Source organism: Agelaius tricolor, unplaced genomic scaffold (assembly GCF_023055355.1).
Source record: "Agelaius tricolor isolate 1412-34295 unplaced genomic scaffold, bAgeTri1.0.p SCAF_1, whole genome shotgun sequence".
NCBI lineage: Eukaryota > Metazoa > Chordata > Aves > Passeriformes > Icteridae > Agelaius > Agelaius tricolor.
Genome location: NW_027269261.1, coordinates 12,215,089 through 12,231,654, shown reverse-complemented (window position 1 = coordinate 12,231,654; position 16,566 = coordinate 12,215,089). Strand labels below are relative to the sequence as shown.

Genomic DNA, 16,566 nt, shown 5'->3' with positions numbered 1-16,566 from the left:
GCATTTCCTTGATGGTTTCGAGGAGCAATGAACTGAAGTTCTCAGAATTAAGAACTTCAAATGTATTCCTGAAATGGATTTCTTATCTTATATGTCTGTACACTATAGTCAGTTATCCCCTCTATGTTTTACATGCATTTTGATTGATATTAATGGCTATTACTAAGATAGCCATTAATAATTGCAGGATTAATGTTTCTGCAGGCTGAAATCTTCTAATCAAACATCTGAAGATGCAGAAATTTGTATGTGAATTAACAATAAATCTTGTCCAAAAGAATGTTTTCAGTTACACTAGGAACTTACTGAGAAATGTATGTCAAAATATTTTTCAGTGAAAAAGAAACCAAGTTTTTCTGATATGCATTTTTTCTGCAGAAGAAATGCTTTAGGAAATTAACAGCCTGTTTTCACACAAAATTTTGCACAATTATTTTTTCCTCATTGGCATTGGAGTTTTCCATTGTAAAAATTTTTTATTTTCTGGACAGTTTTACTGATGGAGGAAAATGTAAAAGGGTATGGTAGATCCCCTGAGTTTGGGTTTTGGTGTGGTTTGCTGCTGTTGTTGTTATTTTTCTTTTCTTTGTGATGTGGCCACTTCCGATGGAACTCAGCTCTGAGATCAGTGACTCTTCCCATGCAGGTCAGAAAATTTTCACCAGGTGACAACAAATTTCCACTGCCACCATCCTGGTTTGGATTTCAACTCTGAAAGAGGAGTCAAAGGCTGTTATCTGTCCCCTGGGCCACCCAGGCGTGTGCTCACACTGCAGTTAAAGGAAGAGTGGCCTGTAAAGTGCAAGTTCCAAAGCTTTGTAGAAGGGAGACCTGGGGAGAACTGAGACCTTCTGATCATCAATGCCTGCAAAATCACAATCAACACTCCACTAGCAGAGCCAATAAATGAACACATGGCGAATCATGTCTTGAAAGGTTTTGCTGGAGCAGAAGAACACTCAAAGGCAGCTTTCAAAAAGTGAAAAGCAAACGTTCAAACTTACAGTAAAACTTTCTGGAAAGAGTGAACCTTGTGGACAGCAGGTAAAAACCGAAGGCCAGTGTTTGATATTAACCTAAGGGGAAGAGAAGATGAAGATTATTCAGTCTGCCCCTGGAAAGAAGGCAGCAATTAATGAAGAAGAAAGAATATTGGACTTAAAATGGTTGTCACAAAAGGCAGAGTTTAGCCACAAAAGTGGGGTTTCCCAGTAGAAAACTTGACATTGTAATTTCAAAAGGTTTTTGTCCAAAGTACAAGCTGAATTCTGCCGATAGAGGTAAAGGCAGAAACCCTACTTTGGATGATAACACAGTCCCTCCTGATGATCTCAGTAAATTGTCCATATTAATTTCCCAACATATTCTAAGAAATCAACTGCACTGACACGTTATAATTATTTTCATGGTAGATGTTTAAAGGCAAAAGTATCAACCCACCATAATTTTAACCTTCTACTATAATAGAGGACACATTAATTCCAGGGGAAATTAATTGATGAAATTAGGAGAGAATCAGGACATTTTACTCCCCAGCACCTTTGATAGTGAGGAACCAAAACCATGGGAACATTTCAGCAGTTTGTGCAGCTGTAAATGGACCCAAGCCTCTGTCCTTAGATACCTTCACCCTCCCTCTGCCCTGACCATCACTGGTCTCTGCACTGTGGCTCCTGTCCATGAAACACCACTCCAGAACTGCTGGTTCTGAAGGACAACCCTGTGCTCACAGCCAGTGAGGCCACAGGCATCTAATTTAGTCAAAATTTGTTATCCAGAGCAGTGGCAAGGTCGGGCAGGAAAAATGTGATGTTGCCATGCAGCAGGAGATGACTGGTGGCTGCTGATGGCTGGGAGGAGGGCTCAGTGCTGGAGGGAGGAGTTGGACTGGACTGACCTCTGAACATCTGGGAGCTTTTCCCAGACACCAAAAAGTCTCATGATTACCCCACCAAACAAAGAGAAAATATGGATTCTTGAAAGTTTGATTATATCTTAGTGTTTTCAATATATGAGATAGTAAAGAATGTAACCTTTCACTGAGAATATTGGTTCCTTAAAGAACACAGGATATGTAAGTTTTTTTTTTTTTTAATCCTGGTACTTAGAACAACATTCTTTTATTATTAGATTGGATTTTTTTTTCCTTTTATTTATTTTTTTTAAACAGAATCATTCCTGAGTAGCTGAATTGTGATCAAAGGACCGGTTGAGACTGGAAAAAGGTAACATTGTTCATATGATGTTTTTTTATTAAGCTATATTATTTCAGGAGAGTTGCAGTCTTTCAGGTTTCATAATTTGAACTGAAACTGAACACCTCCATGTGACAATCAAATCCTACATTTGGGAACTTTGGGTGACACATAAGTCCATAAAAAAGTCATTCACTGCTCTGAGCTCCCTGAGATGGTATCTGGGTATCCTCAGATGCTGAAAAGCCAACTTTGATCTGTCTCATCTTGTAACAGAAAGCAATAATAGTTCACATGCAGGGAAAAATTAAAGTAGTATTAGTGAATATTCAAGAAGTCAATTTGGGAAAGTTGCTGAAATGTCAAGACTGTTTCATCTCAGGATTCAGAGTGGTCTCACATTGCATTAACTTATAAATAACAGCTGTCATGTGTGACCAAGAAAGCTCCACAAAAATGCCTGTGAAAAACTATTACATATAGTTAAATAGAAAGCATGATTAATGAAACAGGTGGATTATACAAGGCCCTTGTTACTTAAAACATTTCTGCACTTACACTTCATAAAAGGACTTTGCCAAAAAAAAATTAGAAGCAATAGGAGAAGAACCTGTAACTCCCCCTTACAATATTTTAAAATACACTCTCTAAATTACTGGAGATATATAGGGTTTTGGTGGAAAGCTGCCTTTAATTTTAAATGAGTCATATGCTAAAAATTGGTGCAATCCTATTTTAAAAGCCCCTTTTAAACACAAATGATGGCATACATTTCCCTTAGCAGGAAAATGAAGGAGGAGACTGCTGCCAAGCAGTGTGTGGCTACTGCAGGGCAGAGAAGACATAAGAAGCTTTTCTTTCTGCAGTCCTTTCCCAAGAAAATCCCAGTCCTCATGGTGCAGCAATGAAAGGTGACAGGGCTCCAGCATCTGCTATTCAAACCCTGCTCCCAAGGGCAACTTAATCCCAGCATATCAAAATTCCACATTGGCTATCAGGGCTTTCACCATACATGGAAGAAAAACCATCCCCAATGCCTTGGGTTAGTTCTGATCTTTCCAGTGATTCCAAAGTGTTCAGGGCTCAATTTTCACCGGTGTCAACTGAGCAGCATGAGATGAAGAGGAAAGCATCTTTGACAAATCATTACATATTGAAGTAAATCTACAGGTGGTACAAGGCACTGATTGCATAGAGGCACAGAATGGTGATGAGGAGCAGGAGAGGATGTTCTTTTAATTAAAAGCAGAAAAAAGAACTGAAAAAAATATTTAGCTAGACTTCAGCCTAGATCTTCCCTCTCTTTTTATTCCACCAGCAAATCTCCAGAGGCCTTAAAGTAGATAATCTTTTTAGAATGTAGATAATCCAATTTACTGAATATCTTTCCTGCAGGACAGCTTTGTCAATATATTTACCGTACAATGTATACATCCTTAGTAACCTCACTTTAAACAAGTGTCCTCTTTAATCTGTGTTATAACTGAGTCCCCCCTTGCCATGCATAAACAGCTTGCTGAGAATATTTTTATTTTTTTTACAGACTGCTGATGGCTGCTTTCCAAGGTATTAATTGTCTTTCTGAAAAGGCTTACTAGAGTCAGCACTTAAGAAAACAGAGCACCACAATCAGCAGAGAAAAAAAAAATATTTCAGAAACTAATTCCTGGAAGATTCTGGCTGCTTATCTCCAGATATAGCAATTTGTCTGTTTTTTTTTTTTTTTGTGCCAAATTGTAGGAGCTATTCTGACAAATCTGGGAACGCAGTTCACCTCATCAATTTATTGTGGGTATTTGCTAAATTGCAATCTCAAGGTAGGTAGAGATAAACACAACTTCACTCAGGAAGCATTATCTTTGGGTCCCTTAGTCACACTGGTCCCTTGATGGTGCCTGTGAGCCTGGTTGCAGCAGGACATTCCTCTGATTCAGGTATCCCAGGCTTCTTAAATCTGCAGCCCTCACTCCTGGGGAAAGGTCTGTAACTGTGAGGCCAAAGGAAGGAGTGGAGCATCACTTCTTTTGATTGAAGAGTCAACTCCAAGAAAAGGGCCAGGAGTTCTGTGGGGTTTGCTGCACATGCAGCAAATGCAGATTTGTCTCTAGGAAGCATCAGACGGGCACAAGTTGCTGAAAGACTTTGGAGCTGGGCTCTGCTCCTTCTGCAGGCAAAACCTACAATTTTGGGACCTACATTTTCCCTCCCCTCCAAGAATTCAGCTGTATGCCCTCAAAAATAACCTGAAAGGACTGTTACATTCAAATCTCTGTATTGTAAGCTGAGATTGCTTCATACAGGACATGGACACCCCTCAAAAATTAACTAAAGGACATAGATCTCAACTGAGAACTAATTTTGGAAAGAAAATGAGTTTGAAAAGCCATCAGTATATTATTAAGGAGACTATGCCACAGGTCTCCCTGATGAGAGCCAGATAAATAATCTTGTACCCATGAAAAGGTCAGTAAGTTACCATTTTGCAGCAGTCTGTCTCTCTGGCATATACCCAAGAAAACCAATTAGCAGTTCTCTTCACTGCTTCTAAAAGACTGGTGAGAAAGTTAAGGTTGCCTGTTTCTAGAAGGTTTAGGCTGTTCAGCTTTGTGTTTTTTCAGCATTTTCCTCTCCTTTGTGTTTTTGCCATAGTGGTAATGATGATGCAGGAGACAAAGGGAGTGCCAAAGGGGCTGGGAGGAAATGTATTTGTCTCCAAGTTGACAGAGATAAAAGCATATTAATATTCAACAGCTGGTGGCCATAATGAGCCCATGAAACCGATGAGGGGACTGACAAGGCAAGCTAGAGCTTCTTGCCTGCCCATAAACATGACCCAGTGGCTTTGCAACTATTTTTGTAGAAACACAGAGAAAGCCTTGCAAACAATGTGTTGCAAAGGTCATTAAACTAATGGGCTGTACCTGGGCTCAGTTTTGGACATTGAGACTGATTTTTTTTTCTGTGTTTTCTGAACTAAAAGCACCAGTAAATATAATTTTTTTTTCTGAAAGTTTTTCTGCATTGTGTTTTAAGAGTTCTGCTACAGCCCCAGAACTGTGTAAGGAATCAGAGCATGTGTCTTGTACCTTGCCAGGCTGTCCCCATAGCTGGGAGCTTCAGAAGAACCACAATGATCCAAGGATGGGCAGGTACCCAAGTCCCTTGTGCTTTGAGATGCTGGTTGCAGCTTGGTCTCTCTGTACTTCCTTACACAGTCAGACAGAATCACCTAATCTGTTATGTGACAAGATATTGACAAAACCATGTGCTATTCCTTCCTAACTTACAGCAATTAATGTGAAAATTAGGCAGTGATGTACAGGTTTTACAAGTTTCCAGGTTTTACAAGTTTCCAGGTTTTACAAGTTTCCTTTCATGGCCTTAAAATTTTTATCATTTCTGCAATAGCTGCTCCACACAGATGCTTTACCCTTTTATGAATTATTTTAAACTATAGTCCCACATGTTTACAACCTTTTGCTTGTGTATTGTATAAAAAACCCTGAACAACCACCAAAAAACAGAACAGAAAATCCATCAATCTATTAACTCCTCAACACCTTACCTTATATTTTCAGTACTGCCTCTTCCTTGCATGTCACAGGCAGGTGAATATGAGGACTGGGTTACCTTTATCAGATGGTGTTTTACAGCCTTCCATCAAGGTTTCTGCGTTCTCATTAAATTAACCATCCTACCCTTTCAAACAGCAAAGCTCTCTGCCTATTCAGTTTCCAAAAGGGCAAGCACCAGTCAATGAAGCCAGGGGATGGAGAAAATGGCATCTTTCCTCCAGAAATGCAAGGGAGAACACAAAGAGAGGTGATCTGAGCATGTTGATTTGATCATGATGTTACTCAGCACCACACCCAGCTCGCTGGATGCAGAAAGTCCCCAGCAAGAACTTTGTGTCCTGCTCCCAGTCCCTGTACTGGGAAATGCTGTAGCTCCACTGAAGCCAACAATATTGCACAGATTTATACCCCCAGCACATCTTCCTCAACCCTTGCTATTAGAACAAACCCCACATTCATCTCTTCAGAAGCTCCCAGCTGTGGAACCTGCCCCTTTTGTACTCTCTATAATCATGCAAGGCTGGGGGGGTTTTACCTCCTAAAATGAAGGCACAGAGGGGATGCAGCATGAATCCATTAGTGAAGTAAGCACCAAAGATGGATTTTATGAACATAAATCACAGAAAAGCTTTGGCACAAGGATGAACATGAATTAAGGGGCTGTGAATAAACTAGAGGAAGTCTCCTAGTTACCAAATCATTAAGTTTCTAGAAATGCCTCTCCTGGAAAATGGAGGAAAGCAGGGAACAGTGAAGAGCATCAGGAATTTCAATAAAGCACCTAATTAATGGCATATATGAAGTAGATCTGGGAAGAAATAGGATAAAGCAGCTGGAGAGTCTCTTCTAGCCCTCCATGCTCACAGGAGAAAAAACCTTGAAAAAACTTCAAAATGCAGTTTCCTTTGATATCAACAAGCAAGTAAAACTTGCTGAAGAGGATAGCGGAAGGGTCAGGTAGACAAGAAATCCTCTGTATTTTCAACCTGTTGCTTCTATAGGTCATAGGATTGGAATCTTTGAATGTTTGAGTAAACATGCATGAGAGTGTGGAATGACAAGTGTTTACAAGTGTTCAACATCCACTAGTGCCAAGAGAAAAACTTTCACTATTTCAGATATTTAAAGTGTGAATTTACCTTCACCTATGATTTCTGTGTGCCATATTTAAATGCTCACTGTGTGTTCTTTAGTATGTTCACATTTCTGCTTTGATTTCATGTGAGATAAAGGTACTCTCATTCTTTCCACCCATCTGTACATCTGACAACTGGACTCCCCACAGCACCTTCTTCTGGGGATTTCACATGGGATAAACAAATGCTGTGGTTTTGTTCTTAGGTGGCCAGAGCTACCCAAAGACAGCAGTCACTGCTGAATGACTCAGGCTTGAAATGGGACATGACATCTCCCCATGACAATGCAAACTTAGAGCTTTATTTCCCCACTGTCAAGAGAAAATCTGTGTTTCAGTTATCCAAACACAAAATTTAAAGTTTACCAAGGTGCCTGATGAATTTGATAAAGTGGGAATCAGTCAAAATATTGGGAAGAGCAAAAATCCTACTCCAAATCTAGACACATATTCCAGTTCAATGAGCATTTAAACTGTAATGGCTTCTGTAGTGCTAAATACACCTTATCTCCTAAAGTCCAAGTCTTAAATCTCAAATCTTAAAGTAAAAATTCAAAGCAATGCCCCTTGGCATTTTTGAGCCCAGAACCTGTCAGATACTAGTGATTTTCAGAGACTTTAAACACTCCTTGGCTTACTGGGAGCTATGCTTATCAAACCACTGACCTGATTTCACACTCTCTTTATAAAATCTCTAACCAAATCTCTAAATGTTTCCTTTTATGTACTGAAATGTGCAAACCATGACCAGGCTTCTTGCATGAGTAAGGAAAACAAGGCTTCTTGCATGAGTAAGGTTTCTTGTGTCAGTCAGGAAAATCAGATGGGGTTTATGTGTTCAGGTTGGTGGACATACAAAAGTTAAGTTGGTATCCTGCTGGGTGAAGAAACTGGTATCCTGCTCACCAAAGGGCACCATTTGAGCTGTATAAGCTGCCACCATTAAAATCAACCAGTTTTAAATGGAGTTCACTGGACTTCATTGGGGTTCTAGAGCAGAGGAAAGATCATCTGTCACATTAAAACCATGTGCTAAAAGCAGTGAAAATATATTTGAGTAACCAGCTTCCTGTGATAGTGGAGCCCTGGAAAATGTTAAAAATAGTCTTTGAAAATATTAGGCTTTGTGTTTTCTCAGACACAGTATGATAAAAGATATAATTGTTAGATGTGCTGATTGTTTAGTAATTAAAGATAATTATTATATAACCATAAGAAGAATCATGAGAAACTATGTTGGAAATTTAAAGGGGGCTATGTTTAGCTGAAATCTGTGTATACAATAGAACAATATAAGTTTGATAATTAACACGAAAGTTATATAATGATAGAGTATAAAGCACGTTCACCTTGAAAGTATGGTCGGAATCAGATTTGGGTGGAAACTACCCCGATTCCCAGAGCTCTTGAATAAAAAGCACCACATAAAATTGCTGATGTGATTATGTGATTTTGAACACTAAAACCTGTAAGGATGCATTCAGTTACCACTGAATTTTGATGGCAACTCCACAGAAGCAGATGTGGCAACCACAGCAGTGCAAATCACATTCCTGATGAGGCTGGCTGAGGAAATAAAGCTGTACATACAGCTTTATTTTGTATACAATTATTTTGTATCTGTATACAGCTATATGTTTGTATTTTGGGGATCTAATCATCTCACATCAGGCACTTATGAAGACCATGGCTGTAACACCATCTTTGCCAAAGAAAAAATAATCTGAATATTTAACATCATGTATGAGACATATAATGGAAGGCAGCACCATAGCAAAGACAGATGAGAGATTATATTTTTGTCTCTAAGCTCCCAGGAGGAATTTCAACCTAAATTTGTTTTTATTGATGTAAGAAAGCTCCAGCTCCTCTTCTCATCACTCATTTTCAACCTCTTGCTTAGAAAGGCTTGAGGAACTTGTGTGTGGGACTCCTCTGTGGAAGCTTTATCTTCAGCTTTTCTGAGGAATGTGCAGGCATGAAAATGTGTCTTGATAATGTGCAGCTGGTAGTGAGGAGAGGGAATCATCCTGTCTTATCACCCAAAGTGCTCAGCACCAGCTGGACAAACACACAGGTGCGTAATTCAAAGTGACTCTAGGAGTTGTAAAGAGCAAAAGATCTTACAAATATCTGAGGCTTGGAAGGTGTTGGAAGGCATCTTTATCGATGTACACGAGGTTGTTGGCTTTCTCAATTCTTCTGTAAAGAGGAAATGAAACATCAGAGAAAAATAAATCAATAAATTGATCTTAAAATTGTGTTTGTCCCATGATGCAGTGGAACAATACACTGAGGTTTTCTTTTTGGCAGCAGCAGATCTGGATGATTTCAGGGAGCAGCCTACCATGGACAGGCAGACCCCACCACTTTTTGATCCTGGCAGTGATCAGAGGATAAATTTTTGCCTGAGCAGGTAAAGAAAGGGGCAGCTAGATAAGAAGATGGAAAAGACAAAGGGAGATTTCAAATGCTCCTATAATGCTACAAATTCTTCAGTGCTTACCTGAACTAAACTGCAAAACCTTTGATACTTGCCTATAATGAATCTTTATAATTGTCTCCTTTGCATTTAGATTGCTCATTACTTACATTTCATGTAGTTTGGGAAGGTTGGAAAACACATTTGCTTCTATGACCTCCAAGGCATCATTCTGTGAGATCTCTCTGAAAAATAATTTAGAAGTCAAGATATTTCAAGTCATGGTGAAGCAGAAAATGGAGAAGTGAAAAATTCACAAGGAACTGCTTCTCAGATTACTGATGAGTTTTAAAAACAAGGTGGATATCAGATAAGAAAACAGAAATTCTGATGAGTACAAGGGGCAAGCAACAACAACAGTCAGGAACAGAGATCTGAGGCTGGAGTTTGTATCTGCAGCATCAGCCCTGCATGTCCTGCTGTCACCATTCCCTGTGCATTAGAAGTCAGGGTCTATCCATCATGGGCTACTGGCCTTCTGACATCACTAATTACAGAGAGAAATTTAATGAAACCTTTTAACTCAGTGAAGAAAAGAGGAGGTGAAGGTGACTGAAAACAAAGACAACTAAAAAGTTTCCAAGAAATATTACACAACTTCAGCAACAGGACACTGCTGTCTTGACTCAATGTGAAGAACAGAGATTAAAATTAAGCCACCAGCAGATGTGCCCTTGTTAGCAGCAGCTGGAGACCACAGAAGTGAAGAAGTCTTCCACACCTTGGAGCAAACCTCATTTGACATGGTCTGTACAGTTAATGCTCCCTTACAGCCAGAGAACTGCAGAATACAAATGGCCAGTTTTACTGCTATCACCACAACAGAATGCATTTCCTGCTAGTCCAGAACACATCTTTCTTTGCTTCCTTAATCTGTGGGCTCATGCTCTGCTGTAATTTAGAGCTCAGGATTTCCCCTGGTGAATCAAGTGGGCATTACTGCAGTGTCCCCAGTCCCAGTCACATCACTTATCCTGGCACTGACCAGGAAGGTCGAGGTAAAGACAGCCATGCCAAAAGATTCCTCACTGCCATTTTTTTGGAAATGGTGCCAAAATGTTATTTTCTCAGGCTGAGGTCAGCTTTAGGAAGTAAAATTTGTAATACAGTTGTAATTCAGTGATATTGTCATGGTCTATTGCATTTTAATCATAAGGAAACTGCACACATCTTTGCAATGAAACCTTGGATAAATAGATTGGAAACGGGATGACACTTGTTCCTGGGTATCTTGTTCTTCTGAAATTATGATGGTTGCAAATAGATTCAAATAGGCCTGAGGTAAAACAAGAGATTGTAATGTCAGGTGCACAGCCAAAAAATAATCAGAAAAATTAGAGGAATATAAATCTATTCCACTCTCTTCTAAGTAACAGCTGAACCATACCTGACAGATTACCTGCCCATTTAAGACACACAGAATTCTTGCAAAAGAAGACATGTTTTTCACCTGACCTCTTCAGTTTTAAAAAATGCCTTGGTGGTTTAATATTTTTTAGTTTAATAAGAAGTTCTCCCTTCTGTTTCCTCAAGTTGTTTGGTTTTTTTTTTGTTTTTTTTTTTAATGGAAGAAATCCAACCCTGCTCTGCTCCAGGAGCTCTAAACTGGCTGGAGAATAAGAAAATAAAAGTACATGAGGATTGACAATAGGTGCTTGGCAGGGTGCATGGAGGACTGGGTTTGTTTAGCAGTGCTGAGCCACCAGCTCATATGTGAGTGTGTTCCTCTTTATTACTTCATTTTCAGCAGCAACAAAATGTTTCAAAATTACTTAATTTTCAGCAGCAACAAAATCCCTGGAAACAAGGATTCCTTCATGCCATGTGAGATACACAGCCATTGCAAGGGATACTTCAAAGAGTTTTTATCATCTTCCTGTTTGCTTTAAAAATAATTACAAGATATAAGTAGAAATATCCAGAAGAATAGAATAGAATAGAATAGAATAGAATAGAATAGAATAGAATAAAAGCAAACATTCCCTATGAGGTATTTATATGACAATATAAAATTCTCTTGCCTAACTACAGTCTCAAAGATTTAACAAGGTGGGAGGTGTCTCACACTTTTAAGGTTTCGTTTGGTTTTCCTCATGCTCTTTTTGGGTGGTCAGGTGTATATTTGCCATTCCCCACATTCTAAAAATCACTTTTCTAGAAAAAAGAAAATCTTCAGAAAAAACATCACGTTTAATACCAAAAAATACATTTAGCCAGCAGATACTTCATGCCACTAAGAAGTTCAGGGAAAAAAGTTGCAGATGTGTTGGCCTTACACAGGGAAAAAAGGATTATTAAGATACCATAATACACTTGTGACCTCACCCAGCAGATAGTGCTGCTGAGGGTAATAATTTTTTATGATCCAATCTGCTATCTAACTTTGGAACAACTTGGATGACACAGCTTTTTTAATGGATTGCTTGAAAATGAATGGTTCTGCATCAGAAGAGTGTTTTGGCTTCCTGTGAGTGTGGTAGGTTATTGGCTTTGTTTTGATTCAAGAAATGGAAGATACAGATCTGATTATGCTGGGGCACCAGCAGGCCATGGCACTCTGGAAGGCTTGGAGAATTCATGGTGGAGAAAGGAATGAAGAGAGGGAGGAAGATAGGAATCTCTAAACTGTTTTTGCAAGATGAGGTTTTTAAAATAGTAGGTTTTTTAGAGATTGTGTTTTAAACAGAATTAAATAACACCTGTGTGAGGGGGCTGTCAGAGATGTGGGAAATGACTTGGCCTTCATTTTAACATTCCCATTCACAGGTACACAGGCAACAGGCTTGGTTTTTTTTAAACAGGTAATGAAAACATGGACATATATAAATATGTCCATTTACAATGAAATTTTTTTTTTCTTCCAGCTGAAGCAAACCTCTTTTTCAGCTAATGAGGTTATGAGCATCTCAGGACCAGTAAAAGGAACAGAAGGGAAAACTGACAGTGGCAGAAGGCAGTGACCCTCCTGGTGCTGGGCTGCCTCCTCTGTGTTCAGGGGATTGCAGTGGTGAGGGAAAAGACCCTCTGTCCCTTGAAATGAGCTGTACCCTCTGCTATACTCTCTCCAGAAAATCCTGGTGGTGATGAGCTTGCTCTTCATAGTTCTTTGAAGATGAATCCCAGTTTTGGGCTGCACAGAAATCTGACAGGGCTGTCGTTCAGATAAGAAGGATAAATAAAGTAAAACCATTCTGTTGAGGAGATCAGGCACACACTGTGGACAATAGGCAGCACTAATCTGGGGTTTTGTTGCATAATTTGTGTGATCTATTTATTCATACCTAGCAAAAAGTGCACACCTGCCCCTGGAAATCTCAAACAACACTGTCTAGGATACAGGCATCCATGACATTAAAAGTGCAAACCACTGCTGCTCACATCAAACAACCACCTCAGCAGACTCAGATCCTCTGCAGAGGAGAGCAAATAACACCTGAGGCAGCAGCTACAAAGAGAAAAAAAGGGATTGCTGGCAACTGTTTGTGCAAGTGTTTTGTCTTGCAGTATAAATACACACAAACAGATGATTGCTCATAATGCAAATCTGATTATATGTCATCAAGAGAGAAGATAGGGCTGTTATTACGTTGTTTGTTTGGAATGAATGACACTATTAGTGCTACTGGTAGCTATGGCAGGAAACCCAGCCAGCAATCCCAGCATCACTTCTGAAACAGACAAGCCTTGGAATAGATGGTGTGCAAAAAAATCAGGGGCAATTTCTTAAAAAAACCCCCAAATATCCAAACCACCCACTGGTTGCAAAGTGCTTAGGCATCTGCCTGAGCTTAGTTTTCACTGCATGCAGAGTTGAAATCACCAGTGATCCTTGAAAGCATAAATTGTTCACTCAAATACAGTCTAAAAGATGAAAAAGCATTCAATAAATGCATTTTCCAAAGGCACAAAGGACAACAGTTTTTATTTTTCTGCAAAGAGAATGTAAGACTCTTGGACTCTTTGAATGTAAGACTCTTAAGATGTGACATCACAGGATGAAGGGACCTCCTCTAATTTGCCACTAAAGCAGCAAACTGGAATCACTATTAGCCATTCCCCAGCAACTGAGTGCAGTGTATAATTCCCACATGTGACAGTCAGAGCTGTGTTAGAGGAGAGAGAGATGGAAAATCATTTAATCTGCCTGCAAAGCTGCCCTTAGGCAAGGCTGGGGGTACAACTTTGTGACATCTGTGGCAGAGCCCAGTGTGATCCAGAGGAAGGATTCCTCTTCAAACCAGCTGCACCCAGAGTGCAACCTGTAAAAATCAAGATACATCAAAATGGCCTTTTAAACAATTCTGTTAGCAAAGGATTTAGGGTTCATGGCAGTTTCTCTGTAGTCCACTGAAGGAAAAGTCTCTTAGGCTAACCAAAGTCTTACAGAAAAAACAAGACTGTATTAAACTCACAAACTTGGGGCCAAGTGGTCTAATGTTTCAAAATAACAAAAGAATAATAGACTGGAAGTTTAAGTCTTTTATCATAGGAATTCCTTTTAGGATCAGAGTGGAGCATGCAGGGATAGGGTATAAGGTAATTCTTCTCCTGCTTGGAAATATGACTGTTTTAAAAAATTGTGTGCTTATATATGCATGCTTGTGTACAGATAACAGAGATCAGTGAGTGGTAAGTCGTGCCAAAAGAAGAGCAGATCACACAAGAGGCAGAAGGGCAGCTTGGACCAGCATTAGCCCCTCACACAACGCTCAGGCACGTGTGATTTTGAGCATGAAGACCTTGTAGCTCCTGTAGCAGGAATGACAGAGAGAAACTGCTGCCCACCTGGTGAGTTTGGCTGTCTGATGGCCACAATAAATGTGGGATTTATGGATTTCTGCATTTCTTCTCCTTGTGGTGGAATAGCAGGGGGGACTGCCCTGTCTGTCAAGGCTTCTCTGGTCCTTGCTTGGTGTGTGCACCTTGCACACAGATATGGCACATGGTGTGAAGAAGGGATTTCACCCCTCTGCAGGCACACAGGACCTGGTGGTGACTCCATCCCTGTAAACTCCTACAGCCTTCCTTAAATTCTCTTCCAGAGCAGGTAGGTACACAGGCTATACACTTGATCCGTTCACCTTGTATTTCCTGTGATACATTATAATTGGGTATTTATTGGCTATTCTCCTTCACCTTTGATGCAGTTTTTCTGTGGCATAGCTGTCCTGTGGATTCCCAGGAATGCTTTTCTTTCACTCTGAAATCAGCAGTGATACTGGAGGTTCAAGGTACTGATTCCCAGAGCAGGAGGCCTCACTGTGCTCTCTGTACTGCTACAAATCAACAGCATTGTGTTCATTTAAGGGAAAGGAGAAGGGAAAAAAGGCCAGCAATGCTTATTTCCTCCCCTTTCTATAAATATAAATGCTCTTTAGAGCAATTTTCCAGGTCAGTTTTACTCAGTGCTTTGACTGATGCCACAATTTATGTCAAGCTTCACAAGTAAATGTGGTGCTGCCCAGGCAATCCTGCCCAGCATTCACTGGGTGAGCCCCCACGGGACCTGCCTGAGACGTGTCTGAACTGAAAAATTAAACACCTGGCTACCTCTGTCTCCTCTGTCTCTCTGTCATGGATGGAGTGACTCTTATTTCTTCAGACTGATCAGAAACAAGCCAGTCTAAAATCTACTTTTGAAAACTTGCCGCTGAAGTGACAGCAAAATGCTACTACATTGATTTAAACAGGTTACAAAAGAAAAGCCATTTTTCTTAAAAATATTAGAGACTTTTGACCTTTAAAAAATAGATAGTTGACACTTTCTCCTGTCACTTTTCCTTGTGAACATGAAAAACTTGTCTCCCTGCCATGATTTATTGAACACCAGGGAGTTACAGGGTAATATCTCTTAGCAGATATTGATGTTTCAGAAATGAAATCAAGGACTGACTCTTCTCATCATCTCTTTACTTTGCTGAAGATACACACATGTGTTGTATTGGCCTTACTAAATAAGTGGAAAACCCATTTAACCAACTGGACACTAATGGCAACTCCACATTTGGAGTCAGATAGTGCATCAGTCTTTGAGGGAGATTATCAGGAGGTGCCAATCCTGTCCCTTCCTGTCTTCTCCAAAGGGCAGGAAACCATGTTCTCAAAGAAATCCCTGCAGACTTGGGAAAAAAAAAATAAAAATGCAAATTTCTGCACGGCAGACAGAAGCAAATGGGATTTTATTTCTATCTGTGCTTTAGCACCATGCCAGCAATCCAGATGAAAGTCTGTGGAGAGTTTGGTTGCATCAAATTAATTGTCCATGTAAAGGTTTTAAATTGGTCTCTCTAATGTGAAAAAGCACACGATTAGTCTGCAGAATTGGGACTGATAACAACCAGATCCAACAGACGAAGCTACATCATTACAAGAATTGATTTTATAATCAGTACAGTTTGGGGGGACAGATATCTCCTCATACTCCAGCACTAAGGGAGTGTATTACACTCCTTTAAGTTTATTGCCAGCAATGCTGAAAATGCATGAAACTTTGTAGGGGCAAACAAGAAAAAGGGTCTTTGGAGGAAATGACAACTTTGCACAGAAATCTGGCTCCACACGGGCAGCCCAGAGAGATGGGGCACAGAACTCGGTGCTCTCCAGCCCCTGGGACAGACATATCTGCTGCCCCCCACTTCAGGAATTATTAAATTTTGTGTTTGGCTATGAAAGCTTGCAGGGAAGACAGAAAAATGTGTGTAAAACAGAAACACCCACTCAGTCAATGGCACTTTTTCCCCTCAGGCATGATGGGCTCCAGAGAACGTTGAGACCATGCTGGCAGACAAAGATGGGTGTTCAGCAGAGGAAGGGACCTTCTCTTTCAGAGATGCTGATATTCCTAAGTTGTATCTCCTTCCATGGAAATGGGAAAGCAGCATTTATTGCCACTTATCTTTTATTACTCCTCTCTTGGCTGTAGTAGCCAGCTAATGATGAATAGTTTATTAAGATGACCTGGGGAGATGAAGAAATTGCATTGGAGAAAATCATTCAGGAGAGCAGCTGAACGAGGAAGTGCAGCAAATAATTTCTGGGAAAAAATCAATAGGCAGACTGTCTTGGGCTGGGAGAACATGTGGCTTCCAGAACCCAAAGTCTAGTGGCAGCCTTTCCAAACAGATCCTCCTGGAACAGATGCTCCCAGATACTTCAGCAGACAGTTTTGAAATGCTTTAA

At 40.1% G+C, this 16,566-nt stretch overlaps 1 protein-coding gene across 1 annotated transcript in view; it reads right to left on the bottom strand.

Moving 5' to 3' along the window:
• The window catches only part of FSHR (follicle stimulating hormone receptor), an 83,159-nt gene that overhangs the window by 19,688 nt on the left and 46,905 nt on the right, over window positions 1–16,566 (bottom strand). The window contains 3 exon segments of the mRNA XM_071423191.1: window positions 1,005–1,076; window positions 9,033–9,107; window positions 9,498–9,572. Coding sequence (XP_071279292.1) covers window positions 1,005–1,076; window positions 9,033–9,107; window positions 9,498–9,572 — 222 coding nt within the window.